Raw genomic sequence first — 18,535 nt, 5'->3', positions numbered from 1 at the left:
AGCATAAGAGGTTTTATGTAACTTCAAAGCTATCCAAATGACACTTTGGTTTCGGTTTTGGTTTCTCATTTCTTTATACAGCGTAACATCACTTTGTATTAGAAGTGCATTTTAGCAAATATTTGTTGCCGTAAAGATGTCACCATGGTTATGACTTTCCATGATCACTTTTGAAATTCATTGAATATGTACTATTTTCTTAAAAACAATGCACCCTATCAAAATCAAAGGACAGTCACCTAAATTTTCATCATTGGGAAAAACTTCCATTACTTGTGATATGATTGAAAAGGTGAAAACACATCCATTCTATGGATTTGGTTGGGCACTACTTTTATCATTCTACACAGCAAGGACAAGGGCATCATTTGCATAGAAATTCTACTAGAGTTGTTGTTTATAAGAAAAATTTAAGTATTATCTTGAGCAGTACAAGTTCACACTACTGGCAAGAAAATATTACTTGCGCAAATAATATGTATATCACATACTTCTCACAAGGTTAAAGGCATCAATTATGTGTCCTAATCGTGATGTCTCCCATTAAGAACATCAGACATCATCTGATCACATACCATGAAACTCAGCATCTGAAATCATCTGGAATTTCCAGACATGAATGAATACTTATTTCATAGGGAATCACTGCCATCAATCCATCGTCTGTAAGCCTCCAAACCCTCGATAGGTGTGTATTCTGGGACAGTATGGCCTGATCCCTGTCAATTGTCACACCAATCATTTTCTGTCGAACTCACATAGTAGCAAGTGGTTCTGAGAAAATCTTAGTTGAAATAAAGAAGAAAATGCAGTTTCCAGGGTTATGAACATCATCACAAACCACAAGGCTGTAAGTTTGAAATCCACTTATTTAAGAAGAAAAATAAATAAAAGATATTGATGACGTTCAATGGGATTAACAGTTTGAGTAACATGATACCCTGAATGTGGCGTCCAGTAAATTATGCTCATATCGAATTGCGTACCTGAAAACCAAACACAAATTTGTCACTGCCAGTCATTTTTCAGTAACCAAATTTCCTCTACGAGTATGATAAGGTGGGGTGCATGAATAACCATTTACTGAACATATATAAAAATTTCATTTTTCCTTTGTTGCTTTGTATGAATAACCATGATTCACTGGCCTCATAAATGACAATGGAAACCATCAGCCTAACCCATCTAGTGTCGCACACTCATGTCCACATAGATGACCCTGGCTTATCCAAGAACACCAAAATAAAAAGCTGAAAATCAAATGGTCAGCATGCCCTTCTAGATCATGTTACCATGTTTGTTTAGTTAATAGATTAAGACTATATACCCTGCTATTTGGTCGCCTACAAACCATGGTCGCCATTTCTCGATCTTTGTATAATTCAACAATTTTATCCATTCCATGGTTGCGAGATATGAAACAAACATGTCATGGTCTCCACTGAAAACAAATATAGAAAGCAACTTGTTAGAAAATACCCACATGGAGTTTCCAGGAAATCACATAAGATGGAATACATAGAAGCTTTTTAAATTTTCACTCAACTGTTAAAAACAAGGCAGCTGTCTATAGTACAGTCTGGGAGATCTAGTAACAAGCTCACTGAGAAGAGGGTGTGCCAATAATGTATGAAATGGCCATCCAAAATCCAATATACTCGAGACCAAACTAACAAATAAATGAACACTATACAAAGCACATGAGGTCTATACTAAGCAAGACAAATGAATCAAGGCCGATGCATATTTGGAAATAGGCATCAACAAATTTAAAGAATGAAAAGCAATCAGGCGATAAATGCTAATATCAGGCAACACATTAGGCAGCAGTGGCAGGAGCGGTGAGCCACTATCCGCAATCAATGCAATGATGGGAAAACACTTCAAAACTAAATAAAAATGCGATAAAGCATTCAGTCATCACATATTACAATAACACTGTCCAGGAAGGAATATACTTACAATGATCATCACTATTTGGAGAAAAACATTGTGATGAAAATATCACAATAAAAAACAGATTTAAACATCAAAGATGATCAAGAATTTTACAACCAGGCAAGGCTCCATAATTTCACCCATGATAGACACAAGCTCTCTATATTACAGTGTCAGACAGAAGGGTAATTCTGAGATAGTACTACAATTGCATAGCCCATTGATTTAGCAGCAATAAAAGATTCTTTAATCATTCAAAAAGTATGATGTGGAACCCATAAAATGAGCAGATACTTCCTTCTTCTTTTTTTTGAATGAGAAGATACTTCCTTTTAGCACTAAATCAGATAAAAACATGAATCTCATCCATTCATTCACTAATCAAGGATATAAGTAAGTAGAAACTCAAACAAAATTTCCTCTTTTCCTTTACATGTTAAAATCCATGCGCACCACTTTTTCAAAATAATAATTAACTAGTAGTCAACTCTCAAATTTTAAAATCCAATTGCAATTTGCAAATTTAACTACAAGACTTAACAAAAAAGGGGAAAAAAAATCTAAGATGCAAGAAGTGAATTTTGAAATTCATGTCAAATGCATACAAGGTAGACCTTTTTTGTCTTAACAGACCAAGGATATCTAAACCTGATCAATGACTACCCTCGATGAACTTTGCAAACGCCAGAACTAACCTGCGGAATTCCTAAACAGACTTTTTCGACCTTCCTATCCGTATACAAGAAAATGCAGTGCACATGCTCTCTCCCTGAAATTACAATTTTTCACTAAAATTCTAAATAAATAAAACCTTAAGCAATGGAAAAGCAAGTGAAACACTAAAGTATTAAAATAAAGCTGTACGTACATGCAAAAAACACATTAATCACCTTCTCTTATTTGAGATGCTCCTTTTTCAACATGAAAATAAGTATAGAGCCATCTAATTATCCATTTAGGTAAACATTCGATCTCAAATACTACAAAGCGACGAAACATACTCAAATACTACAAACCAACAAAACGGCTAACACTCGATCTCAAATACTACAAACCAATAAAACATACTCAAATACTACAAACCAAGGTACTCGAGACCTGACCGAGTTGAGTTCCTCGGGCGAGTCCGAGTAACTCGTCCGAGTCCAGCTCATTTTTCTTTAAAGAAGATGAAGAAAAAAAATGATTATATAAAATATGAGTGCCACTTTTACCAATGAAGTTGTAAACTAGATGCTGGTTGGTCCCCCTTACATAAATGGACCTCTTTACAAGGCCAAAATTTATTCATTGAGCTAACCAGTAAACCATTCAAGCATATCTGACATAAAATTAAGCTAGTAATATATTTAAAGTTTAAAAACATGTACAACCTACTCGGCCAAAACTCGTGCTGAGTTACTTGGCCGAGTCTGAGCTGCCTCGGGCGAGTCTCAGAACAGTGAGAAAGCTATTTAGGCAAACACTAGATCTCAAATACAACAAACCAACAAACCATACTTCAAAGATAGAGAAACAAAATTACTTGTATATAAAGGCCTGATAACCTTTCATGGTGAGGTTTAAGTGGTACTCAACCAAGCTTCTTTCTTCCACACGATGTGTCAGACGTTTTGTGCACCTTTCCCAAATTCCAGATACTTCTATCTGTGAATATAAAGAAAAGAAAATTTACCTTCACTGAAGAGGATAGACATAAGTATAGATTAATCATAGATTATAACATTGTCACAAAGTATTTATGGGTTGCAATAATTTGCTACGGCTAATGATTCACAAAAAGTGAAAACATAAACAATTTGCTAAAGGTCATGAAACCCAAAGAGAATCTTAGATCACGTGTTATATTAAAACAAAATAAATGTGCACTTCATTGTAGAGGATATAAACAAACTTCACTATAATAGAATGAGATTCTTCATAGTTAAGGGTTTCTCTAAATAGATGGGACTCCAAGACAGCCAATTTCAGAAATAAATGAAATTTGGACTTCCTTGAAAAGGGACGACACGCATCCAAAGTGGGCCACATACCAAATGGTAGGAAATCTAGGGTTTTCTTGTGGAATGATAGCGTTGAAGAAGACAAGAGGTTCAACTTGTTCTGTTGTAAGGGCATGAGTTTTCTAGATGCTAGTATGGTTACAAAAAATCCGATTTAAGAGCATCTAAAGGTTGCTAGTTCATTGGTTAGGCTTTCATAGTAGGTGGTCATAACCAGAAACAAAAAATGATGCAAATCGCATCTAGGAGTTTTTGGCTCCCAGGACATGTTTGTCATTTTTAAGTTCTTTTTGGTCACTGGGACTAGATTGTCATTTTCATAAATTTTTTTTTGTCGCAGGGATGTATTTGTCATTGTCTCTTTGTTTTCAGCCCTAGGATATATTTGTCATTTTGGAATTTGTTAAGGCCTAGGGAATTTGAAGTAGAGACAAGTAATTTATTGTGTAAAAGTTTTCATGAGTCCAAAAGTCAAAATTGTAGTTTCAATGTATAGGAATTTGGCTTCATGGATGGGAACTTTGGTGCAAGAAGGTTGCATGTAAGTATGGGAAATAGGGCACAGGGGTAATCTAGTCAATTTCATATTTTGTTAGGGGTATTTGGATCATTTTCTAATTCAAGATTAGTTTATATGTATGGAACATTATTGTAATAGTTAGTTACTTTTGTTGATAATTGATAATGAAATGTTCTTCCTCCTTGGTGTAGAAAGAAAGTTCCCATCCTTGCATACCAAGAGTACCTTTAGTTGGAAGGTCATCCTTGTGTACTGCAAGAACCTTGAGTTTGACAAGATTAGGGACCGAAAATCCCCTTTCTGTTCACTCCCTTGTTCAAGTTCAAGGAAACCGGGTCATTGTCGCACAATCAGCCTTAGATCTATACTTTATGTTGCCAGTTTTGCACCATTTGGTATCAAAGAATATTTGCGGGTATGGCTGCTCATGGTAGAGGTCGTGGCCGAAGAAATGTAGGTCATGAACTCAATAGGTAGGTGGCGACTGTGCACAATTTAAAGGAGTTGGTGTCTGTACTTTTGGAAGATAGAACTCAGCGAAATGCAAGAAGATCCCCGGCTGTAGATTCCATCCATGAGAGCTTGTTTGGAGAGCACTGTGAATCGGAGATGGAGACAACTTCACTTATTTCAGAAGCAAGGACTGATTCATGTGAAAGCGTGGGTTCACAAAGGTATCAACAAAAGCATGAGTTGGATAGTGACTCAAGTGTCCAAATTGAGAGCAGTAGGCGAACACGATGCCATGAAGACGACTCAGGTATTAAAGTCGACTTACTTGAATTTTCTTATTCTTTATCACCAGAAACGTTTTTAGGTTGGTTGAGCGCAGTAGAAAGATTCATAGAATGGAAGGATTTGTCAAATACAAAGAAAGCAAAATTAGTTGCGATTAAGCTTCTGGGACTTGCATCCCCTTGGTAGGATTAATTTCAAGAGGCAAGACTTTTTTTTTTGAGTAAAGTTAACTTTGTATTGCTGTAGAGTGTTAGAGTACAGAAGAGGGATCCGAGAGTACCCACAAGTCGGGTCTCTCGGTGAAAAAATAGTTCAAGAGACCTTGTACAAAAATTGGGTTTATAGACCTGTCCTATCACAATAGGTATACTTGTGAGTTACAAAAAATGGTGCTTAAGATTTGCCCGATTACAAGATCTGTACTAGGTGTAACTAAACTCATGTATGCCCTCTGTGGTCCAGAGAAAAAAAGGAAATGGACAGGGCGGGGTCTTCTGCTTGGGCCCTAGCTCCATCTTTCATCAGAAGATCAACGAACTCATTGGATGTCCTCTAGGTATGCTTTCATAAGACGACCATATCCTTGCAAGTGTAAGCAATCTCATCAAAATTCGAAGATAGGTACCATGGAGGTGGTAAAGGGCCTCCTGCCCAGGAGATGACATTTTGAGCGTCTCCTTCCACCAGCAAGTGTGATCCTCATGAATGGTTGAAGCTTTTAAGACCCAAGAGCAGAGCCATGGCTTCAGCATACTGAGAGTCTTCGTATCCTAAGTGCTCGGAATAAGTGAACAGGATATTGCGATGATGGTCTCGGAAGACACCTCCGGCTTCAACAGGGCCAGGGTTCCCTAGAGAGCAATCATCGAAATTAAGTTTAATGATGCCTTCTGGAGGTGGCAGCCAGTTGTTGGGTCTTTGGAGCTTCTGTGGTTGGAGATAGAGGATGTTTTCACATTGGCTGAGAAAAGAGTTTGCTGAAATCCCTGAGAAGGCCCTGTAGAGAAGTGACCTTGTGGAAGAGAACTAAGACTACGTTTTTGTGGCATTTAAGACCTTGGCATTCCTTTCTAACCAGATGACCCAGATAGTAGCTGCGATGGCATCCTTCCACAATATTCTACAGGCATTCGTCCAATGACAATCGTAGTACGAGGAGATAAGAGCCGTGACTGAGGGTGGAGTGACCCATTGAAGGTGGAATAGCTTTAGCACTTGGCTCCACAGGTCATAAACAAGACTGCAGTGAATGAAGAGGTGTGGATTCGATTCCTCCTCACTCAAGCATATAACACATCCGTTGGGGATTGGAATCCCTTTCTTTTGGAGCTGGTCAACTGTGAGAGCCTGTTGAGAACAAGCAATGCAATTGAAGGTCTGCACTTTGGGAAAAGCAATGGTGGACCAGACCTTGGAAAGGACAAAGATAGGATTGAGTGCGAAGGTGGGGGGTTGAATAAGCCTTTTGTACAACGAGGCCACTGAGAAGGTGCCAGAGGGAGCAAGGGTCCAGACTAGAGAGTCCCTCCCAAGTGGAACTATGAAGATGGGATCCAAAGCAGCCGAAAGTGAGAGGAAAATTCTAGTTTCCTCTTCAGTTAGGTTTCTTTTGAAAGAGGGGTTCCAGACTCTTTGACCACCTGACAGGACCATTTCATCTGCTATGGTAGAGTCTTTGTTAAAGGCAAGATGGTACACGTACGGAAAGAGGTCCCTTAAAGGAGTGTGTCCTATCCAGAGGTCTGACCAAAAGCGTACTCTTGTACCTTCTCTAGAATGAAATCGGATGGATTGTTTGAACAGTGAGAGGGAGGAGGCGAAGGACTTCCACGCTCCTGAGTCCCTACTCGGGGATTTCCTCTAAAGCACCCAAGTTTCTTTCCAAATCCTGTATTTGCTGTGTATGACCTGAACCCAGAGGGAGTTAGTCTGGGTGGCTAAGCGCCACCACCATTTCCCTAGTAAGGTTAGGTTGTATTTTCTTAGGTCCCTAATCCCTAGCCCTCCCTGGAGTTTGGGTAGTGGAACCTTGTCCCAAGAGATGAGGTGGCATTTGGTTTTCTCGACCTATCTTGACTTCCTCATTAGTTGGTCTAGACAGTTGGCCACTGAGGCTAGCATGTAGAAGATAGACATTAGGTACACCGGAGCATTTGCCAATGTTGCTTTAACTAGTGTAGTGTGGCCTGCCAGAGAGAGGTATCACACTTTCGAACCTGTTAAACGCTTGTCAAATTTGTCTATGACTTGGGACCACTGTCTCTTTTTAGGTTTTCCTAGTCCCAAGGGTAGACCCAGGTAGGTGGTTGGAAAGTCCTCCACATAGCATTCCCAATTTGGAATTAGTGCCCTAGTTTCGGCATTTGTGAGTGCCACCCCCATCATCTTTGATTTATCCATATTGACTTTGAAGCTTGTAGTTGCCACAAAGCATTTGAGAAAAGGCCGTAGATTTTCAATTTCTTCTGGAGAAGCGTCTAAGAACACCAAGGTGTCATCTGCGTATTGCAGATGAGACTATTGGGCCTTGAGGACTACAATTGAAGCTAGTGAGGAGACCTTCCTGGTACATACGAGCGATTGAGCGACTAAAGACTTCTCTGTGATGGCAAAGACTTCTTTGTGATGGCAAAGAGAAAAGGGGGAGTGGGGATGAGAACAGCAGCCTCTCATCCACTTTCTCCAGAGGTTCCCGAATCCCATTCTTGCCATTGCCTCGTCCAGCAATGACCAGTCTACGTGGTCATACGCTTTTTCCCAATCAATTTTGAAAATAAGACCAGGCTGCTTGGAAATGTGCTTAGAGTGTACGCGCTCGTGTGCCACTAAAGCCCTATCTAGGATTTGCCTATCTTTGATAAAGGCTGATTGAGACGACGATATGATTAGGGGAAGTAGTTGTTTTAGCCTTGAGGCCAAAACATTGGCTAGAATTTTGTAGGATGAGTTGAGCAGGCTAATTGGACGAAAGTCCTTTCATTCCTTTGCCCTTCGACCTTAGGAACTAAAGCAATGAAGGTGGCATTGATTGCTTCATGAAGGATTCCCCGTTGGAATAATTCCTCAAACAAGCTTTTGAAGTTTGGTTGGAATGTTTCCCAAAAGATTTTGAAAGGGGCAATGGGGAATCCGTCTGGGCCCGATGCTTTGTCTTTGGCTAAGTTGTCAATAGCCTTGGAAATTTCCTCTTCTGAGAAAGGGCGTTCTAGCCAGAATGCCTAGTGGTCCAGAAGGATTAAGAAATCGAGGTTGGTCATCCTTGGTCTGTGACCCAGAGGGGCAGTGTAGAGGGTCTTGAAAAATCCAAGGATGGTCGACTCAATTTTCACCGGCTGAACCAAATAGCACTTATCCACCTAGAGGGAAAATATAACATTCGAACTTGAGCAAAAATGAGGCCAAAGTTGTGTAAGCAATTTCATCCTCCAAATTTTGCAAAAGTTGTGTATAAATAGTTTCATCAATTGCATTAAGGATCAAAGTCAATATGTGAGTATATGAAAGACTTCCATCGCTTGTCCTTGCGCATGGGGTTGGATGAGGTGGAGGACCAACTCGGGTTTGCGGTATATCTCGGGTTTGTGGCTTCAAATCCAAGATGAACACTCCTTGAACATACCTGCTTCGAGTAGAAATGGCATATTAGGCTGCATTGCAAGCCAAGGAGAGGCAAAGAAGGGGTACTAGTTGGAGGCCAAGAGTAGGTACGCCACAACCCAAAAGGGTGACACCTCCAAACCACGGGGTTGTTGGCCCTAGTAAGTTAAACTTAAATTTTCTGGTAGTTTATCACTGGAAGAGTTTTTAGATTGGTTGAGCATGGTAGAAAGAAACTTTGAAGAGAAGGATTTGTCGTATTCAAAGAAAGTAAATTTAATTGCAATTAAGCTTCAAGGACTTGCGTCTGTTTGGTGGGATGAAGTTTAGGAAGCAAGATTGAGAAAGGGAAAAGATAAGATTTGAACTTGGGCAAAAATGAGGGCTAAGTTGTGTGAGCAATTTCTTCATCCAAAGATTGCACAAACCGTGTATAAACAGTTTCATCATTTGCATTAAGGATCGAAGTCAGTCCGTGAGTATATAAAAGACTTCTATTACTTGTCCTTGTGCACGGGGTTGGATGAGATGGAAGACCAACGAGTGGCAAGGTATATCTTGGGTTTGTGGCTTCAAATCCAAGATGCACCTGCCCCAACTAGAAATGGCATATCAGGCTGCATTGTGAGCTCAGGAGAGACAAATAAGGGGTACTAGTTGGAGGCCTAGAGTAGGTACGCCACAACCCAAAAGGGTAACGCCTCCAACCTGGGGAGTTGCTAGCCCAGTAAGGAAAGGACATCGGGTAATCGATTGGGGGCTGTACCACCATACAACACTCGATTGAAAGCCCGAAAAACTGAGGTATCTGGTGTATGGTGTTTTCAATGTAATAAAATGGGTCATAGGGCAGTAGAGTGCCTATTGGCTGCTGCCCAACAGCATGCTAATCTAGATGAAGCCGAGGAAAGTAGTGAAAACGAAAAGGTGGCAGTTGCTGATTTTGGGGAGCCGTTGTATGATGAGGAGTTTGGTAAAGATGAACAAGGTGAGGAGGTGTCTGCAGACCAAGAAGACATGTTGCTGGTCCAAAGGGTTTTCTCTCTTCCTAAAGCCCCACAAGATGATAGTTAGTTCAAATCAAATATATTTTGCACCCGATGTACTTGTGATGGGGAGTGTGCAACCTAATCATCAATAGTGCCAGTTGTGAGAACATGGTGTCAGAGGAGGCCGTAGACAAGTTGCAGCTAAAGAAGGTAAAGCACCCACAACCCTACAAGATTGCTTAGTTCAAAAGAGGAGTTGAGGTACCCATTAATTCCCATTGTCTTGTTATTTTTTTTTTTGAAATTTTTTATAAAGATGATGTGTGGTGTGATGTTGCTCCAATGGATGCATGCCATATATTGCTCGGTCTCCCATGACAATGTCATCACAAGACATTCTATAATGGTGAGCGTAACACTAATACATTTTGGAAAGATGCATGAAAGATTGTTTCATTGCCGTTGTGAGAAGAAGTTTCACCTAAATCCATCAAGGAAGAGCGTGTGGCCTTGCTCAATTTATTGAAGCTAGTGAAGAAGTAGGCAAAGTTTTCATGGTGGTAAAAAAAAAAAAGTTCGGACAATGTTCTATGGCGCCCAAAACCCTTAAGCGTCTAATAGATGAATTTGTTCACCTTATGCCGAAAGAATTACCAGAAGGATTACTGCCAATAAGGAGTATATAGCACTGCATTGACCTTATTCTGGGATATAATGAGCCAAATTTACCAGCACATTAAATGAGTCCTAAGGAGCATGAGGAGTTACAACACTAAGTCAATGAATTGCTGTCTAACGGATTGATTCGACCAAGTTTGAGCCGATGTGTTGTCTCGACACTGCTCACACCTAAGGAAGATGGGTCATGACGCATGTGTGTTGATAGTCAAGCCATAAACAAGATTACTATTAAGTACATGTTTCCAAATCCGAGACTTGACAAATGTTAGACATATTGGCTAATTCTTCGGTGTTCTCGAAAATAGATTTGAGAAGTGGGTATTATCAAATTCAAATTCGAGAAAGGGATGACTGAAAAACAATCTTTAAGAAAAACAAAGACTTGTATGAGTGGTTTGGCATGCCAGAAGGATTGTCCAATGTACCTAGCACTTTCATGCACTTGAATACTCAAGTCTTTCAAGATTTCATTCGCAAGTTTGTAGTCGAGTATTTTGATGATATCTTGATATATAATACTGACCCAGAGGCACACTTTAATCATTTGTGCCAAGAGCTTATTGTTTGAGGGCTGAGAAATTGTATGTTAACCTTAAGAAGTGCAATTTCATGATGAATTTGGTGTTCTTGGATTTTGTGGTTTCTTCGGATGGTGTTAAGGTATATCCCGAGAAGGTTTCTTCAGAGGCACACTTTAATCATTTGTGCCAAGAGCTCACTATTTTGAGGGCTGAGAAATTGTATGTTAACCTTGAGACGTGCAGTTTCATGATGAACAGTTTGGTGTTCGTAGGTTTTGTGGTTTCTTCGGATGGTGTTAAGATGGATTACGAGAAGGCTAAGGCAATACTTGATTGACCAATACCTGAAACAGTGACTGAAGTGCAAAGTTTCCATGGACTTGTCACATCCTATAGGCGGTTCATTCGAAATTTCAGCACCATCATGGCACCAAGCACCGAGTGTTTAAAGGGTGAAGGCTATCAGTGGATTCCCATTGCTACAAAGGATTTTAAGGAGATTAAGGAGAGGATGATACCTGCACAAGTCCTTGCTTGCCTGACTTCAATAAGGCATTTGAGGTAGAGTGTGAGGCCGCTCATGTAGGAAATGGAGCTGTATTGAGTCAAGAGAAGAGACCTATGTATTTTTCAGAGAGAAACTCAATGACATGAAGCAATGATATTCGACTTATGACATTGAGTTCTAAGCTGTCATCCAAGCTCTTCACCATTAGAGACATTATTTGATTCATCGGGAGTTTGTTCTCTACACTTACCATGACAAACTCAAGCACAATAATAGCCAAAAGAAGTTGAGTGCAAGACATGCTAAGTGGATGGCTTAGTTGCAAGAGTATACATTCACTCTAAGTCACCAATCAGGAGAGCAAAACAAATTGGTTGATGCTCTTAGTCGGCAAGTTCATTTGGTGAAGACATTAGCAGTTGAAGTGGTGGGTTTAGAAGCAGTACGAGAAGCCTATTAAGATTAACCATACTTCAAGGACATAACAGAGAGGTGCCGAACAAGCAACAGTAACTCTTACTACCGATTGCTTTTATCCAACGGCTATTTGTTCTATGGTGTCCATATACGTGTCCCTAGTACCTCTTTGAGGGAGCAATTAATTGCTGATTTGCATTTTGGTCGTCTTGGTGGACATTTTGGAAGGGTTTAAACATTTTCCTAAATGAAGGAGAGGTATTTTTGGCCTTCTATGTAAAGAGATGTGTATAGATTTGTCGACCGGTGTATGAAATGTAAAGAGGCAAAGGGACATTTTCAAACCACAGGATCATACACTCCATTGCCAGTTCCAAATAGGCTGGGTTGATTTATCAACGGATTTAATAGTGGGTTTGCCAAGGACAGCAAGAGGCCATGATTCAATTATGGTGGTAGTGGATAGGTTTTAAAAAATGGCACACCTTACCGTGTAGACAACCCAGTGATGCCACTATGGTAGCCAATCTCTTCTTCAAAGAGATTGTACGCTTGCATGGCTTTCCTAAAACCATCACATTCGACCGAGACACTAGGTTCCTGTGCCACTTTTGGAGAACTTTGAGGGGTAAAATGGAAAACAAATTGCAGTTTACTAGTGCATACTACCCACAGACTGAGGTGGTTAATAGGAGTGTTAGGAATATGTTAAGAAGCTTGGTTGGAGAGAATTTGAAAGTATGGGACTTGGTATTACCACAGGCTGAGTTTGCATATGATAATTCTCTAAATCAACTAACCAAGAAAGCTCCATTTAATGTGGTCTATGGAATATTACCTTTAAATTTTCATGATCTAACATCTCTACCGATGCGTGAGCATGTTGATCGAGATGCTTCAAACATGGCTGACTATGTGAAGGAGTTACATGAAAAGGTTCGAAAGAAGTTGGAGAAAGTTACACTAAGTATCAAGATGCTGTGAATCGACACCAATGGCTACTGTTGTTCAAAATTGGAGAACTTACTATGGTGTATCGCAGGCTAGAGCGATTTCCTGTTGGTACCTATGGCAAGCTAAAAGCAAAGAAGATTAGCCCTTGTAAAGTCAAAAAGAAAATCAATGGCAATGCCTATGAAGTAGAGATGCCAAGAGGATAGAATATCTCCCCAGTCTTCAATGTGAAAGACCTATTCAAGTATCATGGTGATGGCAACTCGACGAAGGCAAGCCTTCTCCAACTCGGGGAGAACGATACAAATCGCATCTAGGAGTTTTTGGCTCCCAGGACGTGTTTGTCATTTTCAAGTTCTGTTTGGTTACCAAGACTAGATTGTCATTTTCATAGTCTTTTTTTTTAATCTCCAGGATGTATTTGTCATTGTATCTTTCTTTTCAGCCACAAGATGAGTTTGTCATTTTCTCTTTGTTAGTTGGTCATTTTGGGAGTTGCTAAGGTCTAGGGAATTTGGTGTAGACAATAGAGACAAGTTATTTATTATGTGAAAATTTTTATGAGTCCGAAAGTCAAAATTATGTAGTTTCAATGAATAGGAATTTAGCTTCATGCCCGGGAACTTGGGTGCAAGAAGGTTGCATGCAAGTATGGGAAATAAGTCATAAAGGTAATCTAGTAAATTTCACACTTTGTTAGGGGCATTTTGATTATTTTCTAGTTCTAGCCATAGTTAGCAAGTGGGGGAATAATAAAATATCAACAGACCAAAACATCGGTAATAAATCATTTTTATTTCAAAAAGTCGGAGAAAAAATTGAGTAAAAAAATGGATCACCACAAACAAAAAGATAGGTTATGGAATTGTGAACATTTCAGATTTGTTTCAAAAAACATAGTGAAAAAATCAGGTATGTAAAGATGACACAATATAGGATTATGATTTACAGCTGTATAGATATATTAAAGCCATGCAACAATAATTTTATATCCTTACGTCATGAAGTAATACTTGACAATTTTTTGTTAAAACTTTAAATAAATCCAGCAACAATGCTTGCTATGTTGTCACAACACAAAGCATATCGTAGATTTATTGGGAGCATAAAATGAAACGACAACAACAATACTAAACAAAAGAACTAATTAGAAAATAACAAGAACTGTGAACCGAGGTATGGGACTATTTTTCAAGAAAAAAAACAAAAAACACCCTCAATATAGGATTGTAGTTAATTAAAAGAACATGGAACGGCCCAAATATATAAAATAGTAGTCCATCCAAAATGCTATGCTGTATATGCCAATGAAATAAAAAATATAAAATAAAACATGTAATTAATCAACTTCTCTATGGATAAAAACACAAAATGCTTAAGCAAATTCGAATCTCGCGTTGAATTCCCAGCTACGTAAGTCTTTAGTATCATTGAATCTTTCACTTGCTCTTTACAAATATGCTATGAATTAAAAGGGAAAAAAATAAAAAAAATATATATATATATGTGTCTATATATATATATATATATATATACATATATATATATATATATATATATATATATATATATATATATATATATTCCATTGGGTTACTCTTCTTCTAATTCTACATATTATTTTAAGATATACGATTGTTTTGGGAACTCAATGGTGAAAATGTTTTACGGAATTTTTTGTTATATCAAAATTTTTAATTTACTCCCACTGTTAATGTATTTATCTTTAAACCAAAATTCAATAATATTAATTTAATGAAGAAACAAAGTTATAAAGGGCGAAATTTTCTAAAAAAAGATAAAATACGAATTTATATCGGTTCCATTAAAATACACGATTTTTTGAAGATCTTTTGAAAAACTCGGAGTTCTTAACAGATCTCAAAAAATCGAAGATTTTTAAAAAAAATCGTGTTTTAAATATAAACTTGCTAACTATGGTTTCAGCAAACTGGTTTATATGTATGGAACATAGCTGTAATTGCTAGTTACTTTTGTTGATAATTTGATAATGAAATCTTCTTCCTCCTCCTTGGTGTAGAGAGAGAATTGCCATCCTTGTGTACCGAGAATACATTGAGTCGGAAGGTCATCCTTGTGTATTACAAGTACCTTGAGTTTGGTAAGAGTTGTGGACCAAAAATACGTTTTCTCTTCATTCCCTTGATTGAGATCAAGGAAGCCAGGTTGTTGCACAATTACCCTCAGATCTATACTTTTTAGTATCGGTTTTGCACTAAGAAATGAGACAAGAATTTGAATCGGTGAATTATGAAACTGTAAGAGGAAGAATGGTTTCTAGATGTGTGGAGACCTATTAGAAACACAATTGACAAAGTGAAGAGAATTCAAGGAAATGCATGTCTAATAGAAAGGATCATCAAAGATATTTAAGATGATTCTAGCTCTGACAAGAAATTTGTATGATATAAATCTTCCATGCCAAATACTTCACTGATCAATCTGAAGCTTCAACCTTGATAAATTTATCTTTCATTATCTTGAGTATCAAATAAAAGTCAGAGCCAATACTTTTTTCTATTGGAATAGTCCGGTCTTGATTTGTAGAATCGTTTCCGCTTGTTAGGAAAAAAGAAATGAATTAATGTCCTTCTGGGGAAATGTAGAATAATACACCTACCGAGACAAAAGCCAAAGGTTTGTCTCGTAGGTCAACACATCGAAGCGACATAAGAACTCAGATTTACATATTGATGCACTGATTTACCATAATAATAAATAGAGCTTTTATTCATTTTTTTTTCCCTTTCCAACTCTAATGTTCATTGAATTCTTCCACCATATTGATTACACCATAAATTTCATCAAACCAAGAGATTTCACTTTGATATACTCCCCATCCATACCAAAGTGACTTACATAAAAAACACTCTTGCTTCTAATATGATAAGAATAATAAAACAGTGGAACAGGAAGAGTTTTGAATGTGAATGCCGCTATAGCTACTCTTTTGTTTGTTTTTTTTTTTCCTTTTTCTTTTTTTTTGACAAAGCCGCTATAGCAACTCATATTTTGTTGCCTACATTTTCTTTCACATTTCATCAGATGCATGCAAAATGTACTAGCCTAATGTAGACGAATTCTAATTTTAAACTTCATCAAGTATTTATGAAAGGAAAAAGCTAGGGAATTTAGGCAAATAATAAAAGATGTTTTAATGGTTGCATGCAGGCAGTGCAATCACAAGACTACCAAACTGCATATGAGAATATTTAAACCCATGGGAACACCAGAACATGACAATGAAAAATTATAAGAAGTCAAAAATACCGGTTGTGCATGCATATCCCTCCTTCCTGACTCCGAGTTAAAAAGCATGCTAGGCCGGCGATTGTAATCCTGCAACCAAAGCATTATGATAAGGAATTCACAGTTTTACACATGATATGTAGTGAAATAATATGAAGAATCAGAGCAGAACTAGACATCCTAAATTAGTTCAGGTATACATGACAACTAACCGGAAAGGGAATGAAAGGTTAACATATAAAAAAGCTACTTACTGATTCCAAGTTACATTCAAAGCCAATGTTGAAGAAAAGGATATAATTACCTATCCTTTGAGGGGGGAGCCATTACCATCAATTAGCGGTATTGGTCGATAAATCAGGAAAATTAGGCGTAGAGTTTTTATTTTCTGAGAATTCTTCAATATCTCTTAGAAATAATGGATTCATATTTAATACATCAATATATTATAAAAGTAGATAAATTTAAAACAAGCACAACTTTAGTCTATATGACCTGATATTCACCAAATACCCCATGATGGTCATCGTATCATGATTGGCTGGACCTCACAACAATATGTATCTGATATGATCACAATTTCTTGAATCTTGACTAAAATCATTCTCCCAAAAAATATACAAGCACTCACACAACAATAGATACTATCAGGAGGATGTTGCCTTTCTGGGAGGCGACGACGCCCATGTGCATGTTCAGCAACTGCACCACCACAATCAGTTTCATACACCATTTCCCCATATGTAGAGTTCCTCTGAGTTATTTTGTTGTTGAGGTTTGTAGTGGTGGTGATGCCCATCACAAAGTGGCAGGGGAGACAAAGGACGTGGTATCTATTGATCGCGCCTGCAGTCTGCACTTTCAGTGTGGGAATAATGACTGCTTAGAACATAATAACAGAATGGATGACCTCACAAAGTAAAGTAGAAAAACCAGCTTACTTTCATATAATCTTCCATGTTCTTTTCCTATTGAGTAACCCTGACATAATAGAAAAAAAGAAAATGTATTATAACCAAATAAAGTAACATGTGGAAGACTGCATTCATCCCAGCAATTCACAACCTTGTGAAAATATTACAACCTTGTACCCGATCAATGGTCATTGTTCCCAGATAATTGGCTATTCTAGGCATCTCTGTTGACCAAATCTATTCTTTACATGATGATTTGTCACTTATTATACAAAGTCTTTGTGTTATCAGGAAAACACCACCAATTTCTTTGAAAAGCTTAGCAGAACCAAATGAACAGCTGATCACCTTAAAGTTTATCATTGGTTTAGTTCCTGCCTCAAGTCCTGCATAAAGACATGAAGTAAATATGTATTAATCAAAAGTAGTGTTGTTCGTACCAAAGCATATATTCAATGTACAATGGGAAAGGTCAGAAAGATAAATGACAATGTATACTAAAGGGTACATAAATTTTTAGAACATAAAAAAATACAATAAAATTATCAGATAATTGAAGAAAATAACATTGGAGAATCAATTCTACCTTCATCTATTAGTAGTGCGACTACTGGTACAAGCATTCCACCTTATGAGCTTCCAATAACATAAAATGTATTAGGCAGGAATTCAGGATACTCAAGAAACCACTGTATCAGAACATCATCAGATACAATTAATGTACAGCTCTTTGGGTTACTTATATATTAATACTTTCTGACCTTTAAAATTAATTCATATATATCTGCATTGATCTCAGGGTCATCAACTATGTAGTCATCTGAGTTATCAGCATATGAGAATCCAGTCCCAGCGGGTGCATCAACATAAATCAAGTTGGACACCTACAAAGTAAATTAAACTAAAAAGTTAAGTTTCAATCATAGATGCGACAGAGAGAGGCAATATCAGTATTGGAGAATGAAAGAACTAATCATGAACTACAATAAAATCTCCCTTAAGAACCATTAAAGAAAGGGTCACAAGAACAACAATCCAGTTAAATCATATTGGACACCAATGTAAATTAAACTAAAAAATAAGTTTCAACCGTACATGCAACAGAGAGAAAAGTTTCAAACCATACCTACAACAGAGAGAAAGGCAGAGAAAGTATTAATCATGAAATATGATAAAATTCCCTCAAGGAAAATTAAAGAAAGGGTCACAAGGACAACAATCCATCAAGGGAAAACAACAATAAGGAAATGGTATCTAAAATAATACATTTCAGAGCTAAGAGAATACCAATAAATAAAAGAATGTAAAGCCCTATAAATATATCTGATCCACACCCCTTCTGGTGATAACAGCTACGGGAACATCAGAATAGCAGGATGGATACCCAAACATTCTCAAACTATGTCATTAATAATTAAATTACTTAAACAATCTTGTGCAATCGCTGGATTTCAGAACAGCCACTTCTAATTTTGTTGCAATCAT

At 37.8% G+C, this 18,535-nt stretch overlaps 1 protein-coding gene across 20 annotated transcripts in view; it reads right to left on the bottom strand.

Moving 5' to 3' along the window:
- Positions 1 to 367: 367 nt before the first annotated feature.
- Positions 368 to 18,535, bottom strand: part of LOC18429989 (serine carboxypeptidase 1) — a 58,498-nt gene continuing 40,330 nt past the window's right edge. For 5 of the 20 annotated variants that reach the window (XM_088870730.1, XM_088870735.1, XM_088870727.1 and 2 more), the window contains 10 exons: positions 17,812 to 17,934; positions 17,637 to 17,686; positions 17,399 to 17,436; positions 17,078 to 17,117; positions 16,768 to 16,982; positions 16,158 to 16,226; positions 3,464 to 3,585; positions 1,328 to 1,441; positions 941 to 986; positions 368 to 719 (listed from right to left, as the gene is read on the bottom strand). In XM_088870730.1, the coding sequence (XP_088726856.1) occupies positions 633 to 719; positions 941 to 986; positions 1,328 to 1,441; positions 3,464 to 3,585; positions 16,158 to 16,226; positions 16,768 to 16,982; positions 17,078 to 17,117; positions 17,399 to 17,436; positions 17,637 to 17,673 (768 nt within the window). In that variant the 5' untranslated portion in view covers positions 17,674 to 17,686; positions 17,812 to 17,934 and the 3' untranslated portion in view covers positions 368 to 632. Of the gene's footprint in view, positions 720 to 940; positions 987 to 1,327; positions 1,442 to 3,463; positions 3,586 to 16,157; positions 16,227 to 16,631; positions 16,675 to 16,767; positions 16,990 to 17,077; positions 17,118 to 17,220; positions 17,437 to 17,636; positions 17,742 to 17,811; positions 17,935 to 18,535 lie in introns of those variants that run through there. The other 15 variants (XM_088870728.1, XM_088870734.1, XM_088870731.1 and 12 more) reach the window with 12 other exon arrangements.

This window comes from Amborella trichopoda, chromosome 6 (genome assembly GCF_054954075.1).
Source record: "Amborella trichopoda isolate Santa Cruz 75 chromosome 6, AtrichopodaSantaCruz75HAP2 v2.0, whole genome shotgun sequence".
Taxonomy (NCBI): Eukaryota; Viridiplantae; Streptophyta; class Magnoliopsida; order Amborellales; family Amborellaceae; genus Amborella; species Amborella trichopoda.
Note: the sequence above shows the minus strand (reverse complement) of the source record. Positions and strands in the feature narration are given on the sequence as shown.